Source organism: Monosiga brevicollis, genomic scaffold, assembly GCF_000002865.3.
Source record: "Monosiga brevicollis MX1 MONBRscaffold_26 genomic scaffold, whole genome shotgun sequence".
Taxonomy (NCBI): Eukaryota; class Choanoflagellata; order Craspedida; family Salpingoecidae; genus Monosiga; species Monosiga brevicollis.
The window spans coordinates 461,093-477,581 of record NW_001865063.1 but is presented as its reverse complement, the minus strand read 5'-3'; the positions used below and the strand labels follow the sequence as shown (position 1 = coordinate 477,581).

Sequence of the window (16,489 nt, the reverse complement as noted above, 5' to 3'; positions counted from 1 at the left end):
AGAGTAATAATGCTGAAAATAATATGTTATGGACGCGCTCGTGCCCGGGTCAGTTCTGGAAGCTAGCAAAGCACCAATAGAACACCACGCCAAAGCAACAAGAAAGAACGCAACGCGCCCCAAGACCAAACAACAAGGAGCGACAAGAGAGGGGGTGTCGACGGCCCATAAGATGAAGATAAAAAAAAAAAAAAGAACACACATGACCCTGAACGCGATCAAATGGACAACAGTCGGGCCCGTGGGGTACGAGAAGGGGCAGTGGCTTGGACGCGCTCGTAATGACGACGCAGACACTGCTGCTGTAGCGGTGACAACACCGCATCCAGCTGGCGCCGCACAGCTGCCACGGCCTGGGCACGGGCGCGCAACGGCCGGGATGAAGCCTTGGACTCCAACCACACAGCGTCACCCAAGGGTTTTTGGGTAGATGTACGCGACTCAGTAGCCACATGACCACGCTTGGAGAATCCGCGGTCCTTATCAGGCTGTCCCGCCGAGATGGACCTGCTGGCGCTGCGCTTGTGCTTGATGGCACGACCTACACTGTCGAATGAGCCATGTCCATCATCTGGCTGGCTGCCAATCGCCGAATCTAGACTCCAGCGCTTGACCTCTGACTCGGCACAAGGCGTCGACCGGGGCTGATCCAACTGATGCAACGGCGTTGACGCTTCGGGCCCAGACTCACTGGTGTCGCTGACCTCCACATCACCCTCGCCACCAGACTGATCAGAGCCCGAGTCGGGTGTCGTCGAGGCAAATGGGCTCGAATGCTCGGGCCAGCTAACCCACGAGCCGGAAGTCAAACCAGCCGTGGATCCCGCCGTCGACGCTGCTTCCCATGCTTGCACGCTGGACATGGTGTCACGGAAAAAGGCCATACGGGCCGGTGCATCAAGCGCGTCCCAGTCGAAATGTTTGCTCCGCACGATCCCATCAGCACTGCGCAACGGTGTCTGTGGTGACCCCTTGGCCAAGCCCGAGGAGCGCGGCCCACGGCCGCTCGTCTGCTCTAGCGCCAACGGGGCGGGAGCCCGCACAGGCACATGCTCGGGCACGGGGCTCAGGGGTGGACGAAACCGGGGCGGGCGACGACAGCCGCCCATGTTGCCACGCTCACAGCCGCCTGGCATGCCTGGGGCCGACCACAAGCGCAGCACACGCGGCCCCGGCGGTGAGCGCGCCATTGCCTTGGATACGGCTTCGACATTCGACTCATCCTGTGCCTCGGCATTGGCTTGGTGATGCGCGGCAAAGGCCTGGCGACGAGCTGCGGCCGAGGTGCATGACGAGGATGTGCTGGGTGGCTCGAGCCCATTCGGAAGCCAAACAGAGCATTCGGGGTCGGGTTGGATGTCGGTGCGACCTTCGCCCTCAAAGTTGCTGGCGTTGGTCTTGTCGCTATCGTCGTCATCGTTGTCGTCGCTGCCCCAGCTGCCCCAACTGCCAATCTGCTGTAGTTTGGTGCGTGCGCGGGATGTGGCACTCGGACTCGAGACTAAGCTCAAGGCTGGGGCGCCCAGCTCAAACGATGATGGGAAGGAGTCGGAGGACTGCTCACGATCAACGGCCATGGGACCAACGTGTGCCTGAGTGCCACGCAACGCCGTCTGACGGGCATCAACGGCCACGCGGAGCAGCCAAGCATGCTGAATGACGCTCAGTCCACACGTAGAGGCCAAGTCCCGCACTGCCAAGATGGTGGAAGACTCGCAGCGCCGGCGATATTGGCGGAGGCGCTCGCGTTCGGGCCGTGATGAGCGTAGCGGTGGTGCAGTGATGGTTGCGAGGGCTGGTTTGGCGCTGGCCAGGGTGCAAGCGTTGACCGTGGCCGCCAGATCCACCTGGGGTGAACTGTCCGATCCCACCGTCCGTGGCACAGGGCTCGCGCCTCCATCTTGAGCTCGTGGTGGTGGTGGCGATGGTGGTGGTGATGGTGGTGGTGATGGAGGATGATCGACAACATTGGGCGTCATGGATACGCTGCTTGGTGGCGTGATGGGTACCGGGGCAGCCGAGACACTCAACCGTACTGGTGACGGTGAGCGACGGGGCGTTGACGTGCTTTCGCTGACGCGCCAGCGGCGCTGGCGAAGACGCGCTGCCAGCTCAGGAGCCTCACGGTCATCATCTTCCCGATCAGCCTCGTACACCAACGCCTCGCGGGACAGGTTGTAGGGGGAAGCCGCCTCGCTGCGGTCACTGGCGTCGGCGTGCTCTAGCTCAAAGTCCTGCGCCAAAACATCTCGGCAAGAGGTGCCAAGGCTGGCCGTGCGTGCATTTACACCAACATTTGGTAGAGTGGCACGGCGCGAATTGTGGGAGGACGCGTTGGGCGAAGCAGCTGGTGTGGACGACATGGGGGTGATGAGGGCTTCAGCTAATGGGGAGCCGCTGACATCGTCCTCGTCATAAATTGAGCTTGTGTTGAGGCTGGCCGCAGGGCTGACACTGCTGTTCTTGTCCAAAAGGGGGCGCAGTGATGGCGGCTGGGCCTTGGGGCGCCTTCGCCGGCCTGGGGCGCGGGGTACGTTTCGAAGCTGCTGCAGCACGGGCTGGGGCAGATGCGCTGCCGATGGGGAAGGACTGCTAGCCTTTGCTTCAGCCGGTGCGTTGTGCGGGGGGTTTGGAATGGAGGCTGAGCGGTTGAAAAGGGGGGCATGGCTGTGATCATCGACATGGGGGCGATTCGAGTCGGCGAACATGTCGGCGAAAGAAATCATCGAGCTTTGTGGGCAATATTGCAAGGTGCCAGATGTGCTAGCCAGTCGAAAACCACAAATGCAAGCGCTGCCGTCACGCGTCAAGCCGCCGAGAGGATGGAGGCCTGGGTGTGGAGGTCGTGCGACGCAAGGGAAAATCCCAGAGCCCAGTGGCGGGCCAAGGCACAAACGCAGAAGTGTCTTGTCGCGGCAGAGCCGGGCGCGGCAGGGCAACGGCGAATGGTAGATGCCCGAGCTGGTGGGATGGGAAAATGCGCGGAAGACGGGGCTGCCTCAAGTTATTATGCCAACAGCAGCGAGATTGAAGAGCTGGAAAAGCAGCAGGAAGGAAGAGGAAAGGGTGCTGGGGGGTGGTGGTGGTGATGAGAATTCAACTCGTCCGTATTCTGCCAGAGGGGCTACCCGTGGACGCTTGTCGGTGACATGCGTGGGCTCATGGGCCTGTGGCCTGGCGGAAGCAAACTAACAAGAGGGTTCTCTGCGAGGGCACGTCACACATGGCATCCGAGTGAGGATGGCGTAGTCGCAGAGGGCGATGATGGAACCGTCAAAACAGGAGACATGTGCCACAGGGTCAATGGTCCGGGGTGGGCAAGGAACGACCCCAAGATGATGTTGTTGTGGGGACAAGCACACAGACAGCCATCTCAATGGCACACACACACACACACCTTGGAAGAGGCTGAGAAAGAGCGTCTGGCGTGGGGAAACGGCGAGTCGGTCGAAGATTCAATGCCGTCTCGGCACAAGTTGTGAGGGCCTCGGGGCGGGTGACCTCGGCTGTCCAAGTCGGTATGGGGCAGCAGAAGCAACTGGATGGGGGCTGAAAAGGGGGGGGAGGGGAGGGGTGTCGTGTCGTGTGAGCTCGCTCGCCTTGATGGGCCCGGATTGGGACGGACGAGGAAATTGTCGCGCAGCCTGCAGCCGTTTGATCATCACACCCAACCAGACACAAAGCGCGCGACACACACGCACACACACAGAGCAGCGTGCCACCCGTCAACGGCGGAGCGGCGAAAGGAGAAAAATAAGAGGAAGAAGAGCAGAGAAGTAGCACAGTCAGCCAACTCGACGAGCGCACACACACACACACACACACACACACACACACACACACACACGATGGCTGACGAACAAGTGTGTGCGCGCGCAAGGGGCTGGACAGAACAGAAACAAGCGCACGACTGAATCATGACAGGGGCCCACACGAAACGGGGTAATAGGGGGCAGATGGGACACGCACACACAATCTCTCTCTCTCTCTCTCTCTCTCTCTCTCTCGCTCAAATCGGCAGAAGAACAAGGTAGTGGGCTGGGAGGTGATGTGCGTCTGCTCTGACCTGGAGGCGGTGGCCTTCATTGCCCGTGAGCAGCGAAGGGGCGCGGCGCGATACGGCGGCGAGATGCGGGTCGCCTCGATTCTTCAAGGCGGAAGCAAGTGACATAAAAAATTTAATTTAATGTGCGGGGGCATGTCAGGGCGGAAAGCCGGCAAGAAAATACACGGGAAGCTGGCGATGGACGTCGGAGCGGGATCCGATCGCGCGCTTGGCCGCCAGCGTCCTTGATCCAAGCATCATCATTGGCGTCTTGATGTGGGGGGATGACGATCGCCGCAGGTTGGTGGTGATCATGATGATGGGGAGGGGAAGGAGAGGACAGCAGAGCCAACAAGAGTGGGGTGCAGCGACAGCTTGCGTTTGCATGGGACAGCCCCCTTGGTTTTGGGCCGTTTGCCATCACACTCACACAACCGTCTAACGGCTGATGGTGTCCGCCGCGACTGGCTGTGCCTACCGTCGTCGACCCACGGTCCAATGTAGACGCGGCGGAACTCGCCGTCAGGTAAGAAGCTCGCCCACGGTGATCGGAGGACGTCACGAAGCCTGATTTGCATGGAGAGGATTGACTGTGCCGGGCCCGACAAGCGCCCGAACAATGCCGTCATCGGGTGTGTGATGAGATGGGAGGGACGCCTGGGCCGCCCCATGATCGGACTGCGAGGCTATGGGGTCGCCCACGTTTGAGCCCATCGTGTTCATGACGTCCAAGGTGGCTTGGACGAGCGGTCAAGGCGAAGGCCGAGGAGGGCAGCAAGACGGCACAAGGGACGATGATGTCGATGATGATGATGATGATGATGGTGCACAGGGTCAAGAGCTCCGACGTTACAAGGATGCTGGTGTGTTCACACTCCCGTCAAACACATGTCATTGAATTCTCCCTCAACCCCAACAGTACCCATAAAGTACCCATGTCCTCTAAATCTCTCTCTCTGTCTCTCTCTCTCTCTCTCTCATCTCAAACTCTCTGTCTCTCTCTCTCTCTCTCTTCACTGTGATGATCAGCATTGACGATGCTGTGTCAGAGTGTGCAGCCAAAGCCTGAACCAGACGAAGATGTGGGGGAACGGGGGAACCAACGGGGCGCGTGTGGCCAGGCTGGGTATGGGTAGTATGTTTGGCCCGTCGCCAAAAGGGACGAAGAAGGGGTTTTAGGGTCGTATGCCGAGTCGTGCGTGCTGCAATCACCGCTTGTCGGGCCCGACCACGTGATCGCACTCGATCCGATCCGGTTGTTCCGCCCGTCCTTCTCGCCTCCCGCAGAGCAAGGTGAGAAAAAGCCAGCTTCGACTGAGACTCCGCCCCACACACACTGCAGCCTTGCAAGTGCACGAACAAGAGAAAGCTATCAAAATCCAAGGTGTAAAGTTCATTTTGTATTATTCAAGCGATTTTTTTGTGGATTTTATCGATAATTTTTGGCGCCATAGTTCAGTTCGACAACTCGTACATCGTGGCGTCCCGGTGCCATGCTGGCATGAGCCGCCTGCCGCCTGCCCTGATCAGGCCGCACCCGAGTCTATATTGGTTATTTTGCAGCGAGAATGCGAGAACATAATGCCATTCTCTTCTCTTCTATTCTCTTTTCAAACAACCGGATGAGCGAGCCAGCTGACTGTTTTGTTTTCTTGGGACTCGACGTCAAACTCTGCCTTACTCGCCTGCATGGAACCTGCTCGCTCGCTCACCCCCACCAAATGCGTGCGCCACGCACGCACCAAACAGAACAACCTGCAAATAGGTTACCACTACTCTAGCGCAAGAATGTGCCGGCATGTTGTGCCAGAACTAGGTTCGCCTTGAACCCTCCTGCCTCCTAGACTGCAAGGGGGTGGAAAAAACAAACGCCTGGACCGCATGCGCCACCCACAAGGTCTTGATTCGATTAGACATCTCAGACGTCTCCTAAGATAAAAATGGCTGGTGCAAAACGACAGATTTTTCTGGAAACTCCCGCCGAGGCTTACTCGGCCTCCAACTGAGCCTCCAACTCCACGATGCGCGCTTGAGCGGCATCAAGCTCCTCCGACAACTCGGCCAACTATCGTAGAGCACGCGGACATCCACCGTGTCGTCAAATTCTTACAAGCACCCGTCCCGCCCCTCGCATCTGAAGCACATGCAGCCAAGCCAAATAAACGAGACGACAGACCTGTTCTGATAGCTGCAAAATCAAATGCTGGCGAGGATCCTCGTCCTCCTCGTCCTCCTCGTCCTCTTCTGCTCCTGCGCCTGCCGGACCAGTGGCGCTCGCGGTGTCATTCGGGAGGTCGGCATCCGAGCCCGTGTCGCGATCATCTGCCTCATCGTCTTCAACCTCGGCTTCTACCAAAGCCCGCGAAATTCGGCGCGGGCTCGTTGTCTCCTCGTCCGCTGCATCGCCGCGGTGGCCCCGAGGCCGCGAAACTGGGGCTGATTGGGCTCGACGCAGTCGAGCCTCCAGCGCTTCCGTTTGCATCTGCGCACTCTGCAGTTGCATTTCCAACTCGAGTATACGTCCTTGCATTCCGGCGCGTTGCTCGGTATGACGTGCTTTCAGCCGCTTGACCCGCCGCACGTACTAACCAGAGCCAAGGACACAGACAAACACAAGCCGAGTTAACCCACACACACACAGGACGCGCATCCCGCGCACAGTGCAGCTCCACCAACACCAGCAGCCGCGCCTGACACACGCGAACCTTTTGCTTCAACACTTCGTGCTGCTGCCGTAGATCATCCAACTGCTGCTGCACCAGTTCAGACCGCTGCAGGCCGGGCCATTCGAGACAAATTCAAGTTGAGGGAGCCATGTTGCAGCACACGATTCTCCAGGAACAGCACGTCATGATGGCGTGTACGCGTGCGAATGGCCTTACCCGAGCCTGAGCGGCAGCGGTACCAGGGCGGGGAAGGGCCACGACACTCAGAGCAGGCGGCAAGAGGCCCTGGCTGATCCGTGCACTGGGCGCTTGTGCTGCTGCGTCGTCAAGGTTGGCATTTTCGGGGGGAGTTGGCGGCTCCCAAGCATCGCGAAGGTGCGGCCGGGCCTCAAGCAGACGCCGCAGAGCTGCCGTTTGCTCAGAGGTGGTGGCCTCAGTGTCAAAGAGTACCTGCCGCTCCAGCTGTTTGGCCTGAGCCTCGGCCTGCGCTCGTCGCGCTTGCTCCTCGCGCATGGCATCGCGCAGCATGCGAAGCTATTCAACGCCATTGCAACACGCCAAAAACAACCAAGTGAGGGATATGTTGACAGCGGGCGAATGACCAACGGGTCGAACAGCAATTGCGCGCTGACCTGCTCCTGCAGCTCAAACGTGGTGCGGCCCTCTCCCGGTGCATGACTGGTGGGTCCCAGGATAATCGGTGCAGCAGTCTTGCTGGTCTGCTGCTCGGGCGGTGACGGGGGCGGCGGTGGTGTTCGCGATGTGCTCCAGGCCGTGGCGGTGGCCGCGGCTGCGGGCTTGTTAAGAGCCGCGCGCGGTGGCTCGTTTTCGCGCTGGTCTCGGTCAGTCGGGGGTGCAAAGTCACGAACTGCAGTGCTCGTACAGCACCCCATCGTGCAGGTGCTGGACCTGGCGCCCGTGTTGCGAGTGTCGCGGTGTGGCCCGACGTGCGAGCCCAAGTCTGTCTATCCTTGCATCACGACGACGTCCTTCTGCCGAGCGCAACTGCTGCGAGATGGCAGATAGCCCCCGACTTGGCTCTCAATAGAAAGCTTGCTGGCGCTTCTTTGATGAGAAGCGGGCAATTGGAAATGAAGAGAGAGAAGGAGAGAGGGAGAGAGAGAAGGAGAGAGAGAGAGGGAGAGAGGGAGAGAGAGAGAGGGAGAGAGGGAGAGGGAGAGAGGGAGAGAGGGCAAGAGGGAGAGGCAAAGCAGCAGAGGAGCCGCGAGCGCCGTCAGTCGGGGGGTGGGAGTGAGCTGCGAGGGGGGCGTCCAGACGTAAAAAATTTGGCTCGAACCCAAAAAATTTCAAGACTAAAAGACGTGAAATCAACAGTTGTGGTCGCAAAACTATCATTAAATGCACCGAATAAACACGTTTATGTATATTTCAAAACCAAAACAGTGTAACTTATTGTATGAGAAAAAACACGTATAGTAACAGATATTTTAAAAGTCGAAGGTAGTATAGAACGTGCCGGCTTGTTGATGTCAAGGAACACGGCTTGCGATGTTGTTATGGTTCAGAACACCAGTTGTGAGTACAGGTTTGTCAGATAATATTGAATGCATGCATGTATGCAACTTACCTGGCGGTGACTGGAGCAGATCTGTCTTGGTTGTCTGGGGCGATATGCAGTCTCATGTCAGCTTGGCGGCCTGGGCTGTGGCTGATCGCGCTGCACTCGTGTACGTGATACGCTCACAAGGGGACACGCTCACAAGGGGACACGCTCACAAGGGGACACGCCAGCTGGTGCTTGTCACCGGCAGCAATGTGGTCCGCAAACGCCCCTTTATCTGCTTCTTGCTTCTACGTCTCTGGCCGCGTCCCCAAAAAAACGCCACTCCTCCTTACACAGAGGAGAGTCTTGACATCACACTCTCAATGACTTGCCTCCTTCCGATCGCAACTCGAGAGATCGTCACGTTCAATCTTTCTATCCCCAAAGTGAACGTGGCCATGATCGGCGGCGTCATCTTGCACCGAGCGTCTAAAGATCGAGCCATTTTTCTTTTGCAAAGCCATCAAACAACATGAGGACCTCCTTTTGCCGCTTGTATGTCACTGTGGGGTTGACCATCGCCCTGGCCAGCGCCATTGGCACGACCCCACGGCCCATCACGACGCGCGCTCAGACACCTACGCCTTTTGTACCCTCGCTGGTCCCAGCCAGTCTGCTGCTAGCCCTTGAAGTTTGTATTGCCATTTGTGCCCTCAATTCGCCGTTGATTCACCCAAGGATTCAGCTCTCAAGCACGTGTGATGCGTCATAGAACAACCATGCTCGCGGTGTGCAGCTCCAATCCAATGCCTCTGGCTATTCGCTCGAGGGTGGACACGCCCATGGCTTGACTTTTGCCAAAACCGGTACGTTGGGCACTGCACGGGCCCACGATATGCTTTAGAGGGAGCAACATGTAGCTCAAGCTTGACGGTCGACTGGGTACCATCCTAGTTGGACGCTGCAATTGCAAAACCATGACCAAGTGCTCGGATCCAGTCGGCCTTGGCTGTCTTCAGCCTTTCACTTGCTGGGATCCCACCGGAGAATCTTGCATCACCTTTAGCAGCTGTGATCAGAATGATTCGGATCAAATGAAGAAGAAGGTGACCGTCAAACCGCTTCACAGTCGATCCCTTTCCGAGCCGGTGACAACAGGCGGAGCCAACGGAACTCATTCCATGCGCTGTGAAAATGCGGAACCAATAATCGATCTAGTTCAAGTTTGCGGCAGCATGTGACGGCCAGGGTGGCCCCGATCTCTCCAACAAGAATCGCCGCCGAATTTACAAAATTTTGCGAGACGCGATTCAAAGCTGTCCGCAAGTCAAGGTGGGTTGGACTGAGCACCAAAGCTCTTCAACGCATTAGCCTTAACAAGCCCGATCAAGAGATGAAACTCATGTGGAGTTTTGGACACCTGCCCCGACGATATGATAGCCTTGCCGCATCCTGCTCCGCAATGAAGACGATCTTCAGCTGGCCGATGACAACGACCGTGGGTTGAATCGCTATCGCGTGAAGGTGCAAGTTCGCTCGAAGAAGGTTAGTTGGGTGGCATACCCGCGCCCGGATAAGCCAGACATTTTCTTTTCTTTGGGGGTGGGGCGGGGCATTGGCAGCAAAGTAGCGCTTTTTGCCTGTGCGTCAAGATTCAAACGCGGACGTTTTTGTACTGCCATGCAGGATAAGAAGCGTCTTGCTCAATGCATAAGAGAAGCCGATGTCCAAGACCTAATTCGAGGGCCATGCATGGTGGCCACCAAACCAGACCTTCTTCCTCTAACCACCTCGACCACCACGACCACCACGACCACCTCGACCACCTCGACCACCTCGACCACCTCGACAACCTCGAGCACCTCGACAACCTCGAGCACCTCGACCACCTCGACAACCTTGATCACCTCGACCACCTCGACCACCCTGCCTTCAACAACATTGGCATCAACGACATTGGCATCCACCACTCAAACGCAGACGACGGATTCGACATCGACCTCGACAACATCAGTTTCCACCACCACAACCACCTCGACCACTGCCCCCATCGAATATTGCATTTTTCTCGATGGGTTTTATTTCTTCTCCATTTCCACTGTCGAGGAATTGGACACACCAGGAGACGTACAATCTATTGAACTCTCAGGAGAGACTAATGTAACTTATGTTGGTTCTCTAAATGGTGACTATCTGCTTGCCATCACAAGCAACACAACCGATGTCATCAACCTTGGTCCCTACAATGTCTCGCTGACACCTGGCAACACAACCTTCATCAACGTGGGCAACTGGTCTGGTACAGCCACCTTCTTCAGCACTGGCCAGACCATTGAAGTCGCCGTGGAATCACCAAGCGAAATCACGCCTGTGCCATGCGAAGGAGTGTGCTTTGCAAGCACGACCCGTATGATGTTGGCCAACGGCAGCTGGGCGGTGCTGACGGACCTGACGACGGGCGACATGCTCAAGTGCATCAGTGATGTGGACTCGAGTGTGGTGGACTGCCCGCTGACGACGGTAACGCATGTGGGGCACTCGACGGCGTTCTCGGTTGTGGCGCTGCAGTATGAGGACGCCCACGGAGTGGAGCAGGAGCTGCAGTTGTCGAAAACGCACTATGTGTTTGTGGCCAGCGAGTCGTTGGGGGCGGGGTGCAACACGCAACTACCGGCGGGCTCGTATGTGGAGGCGGAGGCGGTGGCTGTGGGGGATCTGGTGGTGGTGTTTGATGAGAGTGGATGTTTGTTGGTGACGAGTGTGACGGGGAAGCGGTGGGATACGGCGGTAGGATTCTATTCACCGCTGACGTCGATGAGCACTGTCGTGGCGGAGGGGCTGGTGGCCTCGAGCTATACGGGCGACTTTGGGTTTGCGCATTGGTTGCAGCACATCTTTCTGACGCCACTGCGAGAGACGGTTGAGAGCGACCGCGCGGTGGTTGATTATGCGGATGGGCATCATGCGTATACTGAGGCAGCGATGGGCCTGATGAGTGTTGATGGGGCGGTGTTGGCGGGGCAGGTCGAGGCGATGGTAGCGCAGTATGAGGCCAATGGGGGAACGTTGAGCCGAGCTGAGCTGGAGGCGATCTTTGGGCTTGAGCTGTGATGCTGAGCGGATCGAATCTATGGCACGTGTTGTGTTGTGTGTCTCCACCCCAAATTGGGTGCTTTCATTGTTCCTTGTCTTCTGCGAAACCATGCATCAGCATCTGGCCAATGAATTGAGTTGTGTGCTCTGCGTGCTACGCGATCACTAGGGCCCCTCCCCACTCGGCATAGGTCAAGCTCCTTTGCATAGTGTGCTTGCAGTAAGTGACGCTACAATCTTGCCGTGTGTGCATCGGCACACACATACATTCTTCACATCAAGCCGTCACTCACCCTGGACAGCGTAGTTTGTGCTCGCATGGGAGCTTGGGACGAGTCACAGTGTTATTGGCTTTTTTCGCAATGTGATGGGCCTGCGTGGCAATCGGCATAATATTGACCTCGATCCGTGCAAGCCCACTGTGAGCAGCCGTGCATGAGCACGAGTCGCGATTTTGTAAACAAGGCACGGCGAGGCACGGCGAGGCATGCAAGCATCCAAGGTCAGCCTTCATCATCTCCCGCCAGAATCAACCAAGTTTTGCAAACCGCACGCACCCATCTTGAATTTCGAGTCCAGATAATATAATCAACTCCCCAGATGCCAATTGCGGTTATATGCCTGCATGCATGTACACGTTCTTAAAAAGACCTTTTTGTCCGACGCGGACACCGTCCATGTCCCTCGTCTCCAGATTTCGGCAAGCATGGGCTGGCCCTGACTAAAAACCTGGTCTGGCGGTTGGAAGCGCCTCGCGTTTGGGTTTGGGTTTTGGGGGAACGAAGGAAAAAGGAGTGGTCAGGATTGGTGCGTGGTCGAGCCTTCACGTCCTCTTCTCTTAACGGCCTAGGCGCATGTGAACACTCGACACGCCTGCTTGCAGTGTCAGTTGTGGCTTGATGCTTTTGCGGCACGGCTATTGGGTTTGGCTATGGTCCTGGTCGTTGCATTTTACTTCTTCGCCCTTTGAGAGAGACGTGTGCACCACATGCTTTGTTCTGCCGGATTGAACAAGCACATCAAGCCATGGGCATCGCAGCAGCGATGGCAATGTTCCTGCCACTTTTAGTGGCCGTTTGGTGGGCGTGCCCTGCACAGGCTGGCCCAATCAATCTGGATCTCCTCAATTTTTTTGAGCTGCAGCTTATTCAGGTGAGGTGGTGAGAGCATTAAATAGGATTGACTTGGTGGTTGTTGGTCAGTCCATGGGCATTGGATCAAGATGTGCAATCGCAGCCTCAAAGCCTGTTGTGACTCGTGGCATCACTGAGCCGCGAAACTTCCTCTGGGACTTGGACTCTGTTCATCTCACGGGTTCGAATCGATTGGCATGTGAATGCATGTAGCAACGCGGATGCCTGCAAACGGTGACTAGCAGCACGGGATATCGATGGGCCTCGGACATGGGCCAAGCTGGTCTGCGTGCCGTCCCTTGCACCCAAGGTCAGCCCCAGGATTGAATGAGGCAGACCTGGGACCCAACGTTGTTTTGATCGAGCTTGTAACTCTCTTTGCCCTCACCTTTGAGACTGTTCTCTCTTTTTACACTTGCAAATGACGGGATAGGTGGCTTTTGTGGAGCTCACCTGTTTGAGGTGTGCCTCTCTTCAAACAACGACGACTGCCGAGCCATCGAGACCTGCACAATCGAAGACAGCAGCTGCTTCTCGTTCGATACGATGGATGTGGCACCACTTCTTGGTCGGGTAGGTCGCTCAAGTCAAATCAACACACAAATGCACCATGTCTGTCGCATGGAGACATGGGCCTGGGGTGGGGATGAACACGTGCAACTTGTTGGGGAGCAGAAGCAGCATTGGAGCCGCCCTGTTGCTGGCTGGCTGTTCGCACGATGTTTGACTTGTGAGCTCATCTTGTTGATGGGTGACATTGTAGTCCCAATTCGAGTGTCGCGATGGCTTTTCGCTCAACAGCCTGAACCGCCGCAAGCTGAATCGATTTGTCGCGCAGTTCAAGGAGGTTCTGGTTGAGGAGTGCAACATCCAGGTGAGAAGACTTGATACGCATTGAAATGCATTGGAAGCCAGAAAGTCCAATCTCACAGCCCTTGGTGCGTGCATTGCTTGGATGTGTGCGCCTGTGTCACGTGTTGCATGCAGGCGTGTGGTATCAAGCTTGATACGCGTTTTGATCTGGACGTGAGTGGCAGCCAATTCGAGGTTGACTTGACCGATGGCAATTTGGAGACACTCATCGCCACGTGCCTGAGCTATAAGGAGGTTGAGCTGATGGGCTGCAACGTGGCTGCGATTGAAGCGTCAACCATGTCCACAACGACTAGCACCAGCACGACTAGCACAACCACTACTACCACCAGCACAACAAGCACGAGCACGACGTACTTGGACGCGTGCCTGGAAGCAGCACACGTACAGGAAGCATCCTTTGAAGGCTACCGACAGGCAAGAGGCAGCCGAATCGTGCATGCCAATGACCGGGTGTGGGCAGGTGCATGGGATTCAAGTGCCATGATTGTGCCTTGGGGCTTCTTCACTCCCGAGCTGGGCCGCCGAGGCGATGGGGAGCATGCAATGGTGCTCTTTGGAATGGAAGCGGACGTGTCGCAGACAACACGTCTTCAATGGACAGGCGGCGTCACATATGAGGTGTCATTGGCACTCGGTCTAGGATCAGGCTATTACGATAACGAATTGACCTTTGGCTTACGGGATGGCGAGGGCAACGTGGTTGTCTCGAGGACGGTATCGTCTGCCAACATGAGCAGCAGTTCCTTTGTGACGTATCGTGCCAGCGCCAGCGTCGAGTGGAGCTCCCCGAGCCTGGGTCAATTTGTCGAAGTGTTTTTCTCTTCGACTGGATCCCTTCCTTCAGCGGCAATCGACAGCGTGAGCGTTTGCATCTCAAATGTGGCGACCTCGACGACCTCGACCTCGACGACATCCACAACGTCGACATCCACAACATCAACATCCACAACATCAACATCCACAACGTCGACATCCACAACATCGACGTCCACCACTCAGACGCAGACGACGGGTTCGACATCGACCCCAACAACGCCAGTTACCACAACCACCACCACCTCGACCACTTCTACAACAACTAGCCCCATTGAATATTGTATTGACGTCAACGGACTTATTTATAGCATGGATGATTTGGAGGAGCCAGGCTCGGCTGTCTCCGAACAGCCGTCAAATCTCATTTTTCATAATGACGTGATAGCGGTGTGGTATGCTGGTTCACTGAATGGTGACTATCTGCTTGCCATGACAAGCAACACAACCGACATCATCAACCTTGGTCCCTACAATGTCTCGTTGACACCTGGCTACACAACTGTTGTCAACGTGGGCAACTGGTCTGGTACAGCCACCTTCTTCAGCACTGGCCAGACCATTGAAGTCGCCGTGGAATGTTCATTCGAGGTGACACCCGTGACATGTGTGGAGTCGTGCTTTGCAAGCACGACCCGTATGATGTTGGCCAACGGCAGCTGGGCGGCGCTGACGGACCTGACAACGGGTGACATGCTCAAGTGCATCAGTGATGTGGACTCGAGTGTGGTGGACTGCCCGCTGACGACGGTGAGGCATGTGGGGCACTCGACGGCGTTCTCGGTTGTGGCGCTGCAGTATGAGGACGCCCACGGAGTGGAGCAGGAGCTGCAGTTGTCGAAAACGCACTATGTGTTTGTGGCCAACGAGTCGTTGGGGGCGGGGTGCAACACGCAACTACCGGCGGGCTCGTATGTGGAGGCGGAGGCGGTGGCTGTGGGGGATCTGGTGGTGGTGTTTGATGAGAGTGGATGTTTGTTGGTGACGAGTGTGACGGGGAAGCGGTGGGATACGGCGGTAGGATTCTATTCACCGCTGACGTCGATGAGCACCGTCGTGGCGGAGGGGCTGGTGGCCTCGAGCTATACAGGCGGCTTTGGGTTTACACATTGGTTGCAGCACATCTTCACGACGCCACTGCGAGAGACGGTTGAGAGCGACCGCGCGGTGGTTGATTATGCGGATGGGTATCATGCGTATTCTGAGGCAGCGATGGGACTGATGGGTGTTGATGGAGCGGTGTTGGCGGGGCAGGTTGAGGCGATGGTGGCGCAGTATGAGGCCAACGGGGGAACGTTGAGCCGAGCTGAGCTGGAGGCGATCTTTGGGCTTGAGCTGTGATGCTGAGCGGATCGAATCTATGGCACGTGTTGTGTTGTGTGTCTTTTCTTCCAATCGTGTGTATTGTGCTCTCTTTGTGTGGTGATTGCTTGTTTCAATTGTTCACACGAGTTGAGCTGTGACTGCCCCTGCCTTGCATGTTCAAACTCACACGAGCCAAATGGTGTCTTAACGCGTGTACTGACTGTTCGATGTAAGGCGGCCTCCTTCCCCTTTGTCTTCTATTCAAGAATGTGTTGACGCTGCTTGGCGTGCAAGTAAATGCCAGGGTACGGGGAGAGCGAGGTGTGATGGTTGGTGGAAGACCACTACATCCACTTAAACAACGTGTATGAGAGGAATACAATTCGATGATGGTGCTGATAGAATTGGCAAAACAAACAAGTGCGCTCGGCGCATGGCGGGGCAAAAGGCCAAAGAAAGGTAAAAAAAAAAAAAAAAAGAAAGTCAGATCAGGGATACCAAGTCTTTGATGAGGCAGCGCTCAGCGGCCGGTCAATTTTGATGGGGTCGGTGTTTCGTGCGGCTCAATCGGATGTTGAGGAGAGGGAGCAGGCATGGATGGTGATGCGGCGGTCTTGAATGTGGTAGGCAAGGTTGAGGCCGGCGTAGCGCAGATGATAGGTGGTTTCAGGGGCTGCACGTTGTCGCTGGTTGAGGTTGCGAATGTCAAAGCGCAAAATTTGATCGATTTGGCGCCGAAGCAGGGTGGCGGAGGCCTGGGCCGGGGTGGCGGGATGTCGCCATGGGATTTTGGAGGGGAGGTGGGTGCAGGATTGAGCGAGCTGGTCGAGGGCGGCAGGCAACCAGTCGACGCTCATGGCAAGGAGAGTGTTTTCTTCATCGACCCAGGCGGGGAGGGTAGCGTCCTGGACGGCCTCGACGTGGGGTAAATAAGGTTTAATGTCCAGGACGGGGGTGCCATCCACGAGATCATGACCGGCAATGGCAATGCCGGCAGCGCTCACGGCGACGATGCGAACGAGGGATAGACCGATGGGGTGGGACGATGAGGGCT

General features: G+C 56.7%; 5 protein-coding genes across 5 annotated transcripts in view; 3 read left to right on the top strand and 2 right to left on the bottom strand.

Moving 5' to 3' along the window:
* Positions 1–218: 218 nt before the first annotated feature.
* MONBRDRAFT_11131 (uncharacterized protein) lies at positions 219–7,604 on the bottom strand (the record flags this gene model as incomplete). The annotated part of the gene is made up of 7 exons (XM_001748853.1): positions 219–2,961; positions 3,398–3,549; positions 4,067–4,147; positions 6,222–6,629; positions 6,685–6,816; positions 6,928–7,245; positions 7,344–7,604. 7 exons carry the CDS (start codon positions 7,602–7,604, stop codon positions 219–221), a joined length of 4,095 nt encoding a protein of 1,364 aa, XP_001748905.1.
* A 1,143-nt stretch (positions 7,605–8,747) lies between these two features.
* Positions 8,748–11,326, top strand: MONBRDRAFT_28478 (uncharacterized protein; the record flags this gene model as incomplete). The annotated part of the gene is made up of 6 exons (XM_001748924.1): positions 8,748–8,906; positions 9,012–9,081; positions 9,170–9,321; positions 9,434–9,547; positions 9,656–9,760; positions 9,902–11,326. 6 exons carry the CDS (start codon positions 8,748–8,750, stop codon positions 11,324–11,326), a joined length of 2,025 nt encoding a protein of 674 aa, XP_001748976.1.
* Positions 11,327–12,352: 1,026 nt separating this feature from the next.
* On the top strand, positions 12,353–14,399 carry MONBRDRAFT_11129 (uncharacterized protein; the record flags this gene model as incomplete). Its single annotated transcript, XM_001748923.1, has 4 exons — positions 12,353–12,460; positions 13,205–13,315; positions 13,429–14,069; positions 14,162–14,399. The coding sequence occupies 4 exons, from the start codon at positions 12,353–12,355 to the stop codon at positions 14,397–14,399; spliced, it is 1,098 nt and encodes a 365-aa protein (XP_001748975.1).
* Positions 14,400–14,562: 163 nt separating this feature from the next.
* On the top strand, positions 14,563–15,471 carry MONBRDRAFT_11128 (uncharacterized protein; the record flags this gene model as incomplete). The annotated part of the gene is made up of 1 exon (XM_001748922.1): positions 14,563–15,471. One exon carries the CDS (start codon positions 14,563–14,565, stop codon positions 15,469–15,471), a length of 909 nt encoding a protein of 302 aa, XP_001748974.1.
* A 527-nt stretch (positions 15,472–15,998) lies between these two features.
* Positions 15,999–16,489, bottom strand: part of MONBRDRAFT_11127 (uncharacterized protein) — a gene marked incomplete at both ends in the record, with an annotated part of 796 nt that continues 305 nt past the window's right edge. Inside the window, one exon of the mRNA XM_001748852.1 lies at positions 15,999–16,434. Coding sequence (XP_001748904.1) covers positions 15,999–16,434 — 436 coding nt within the window. The remainder of the gene's footprint in view (positions 16,435–16,489) is intronic.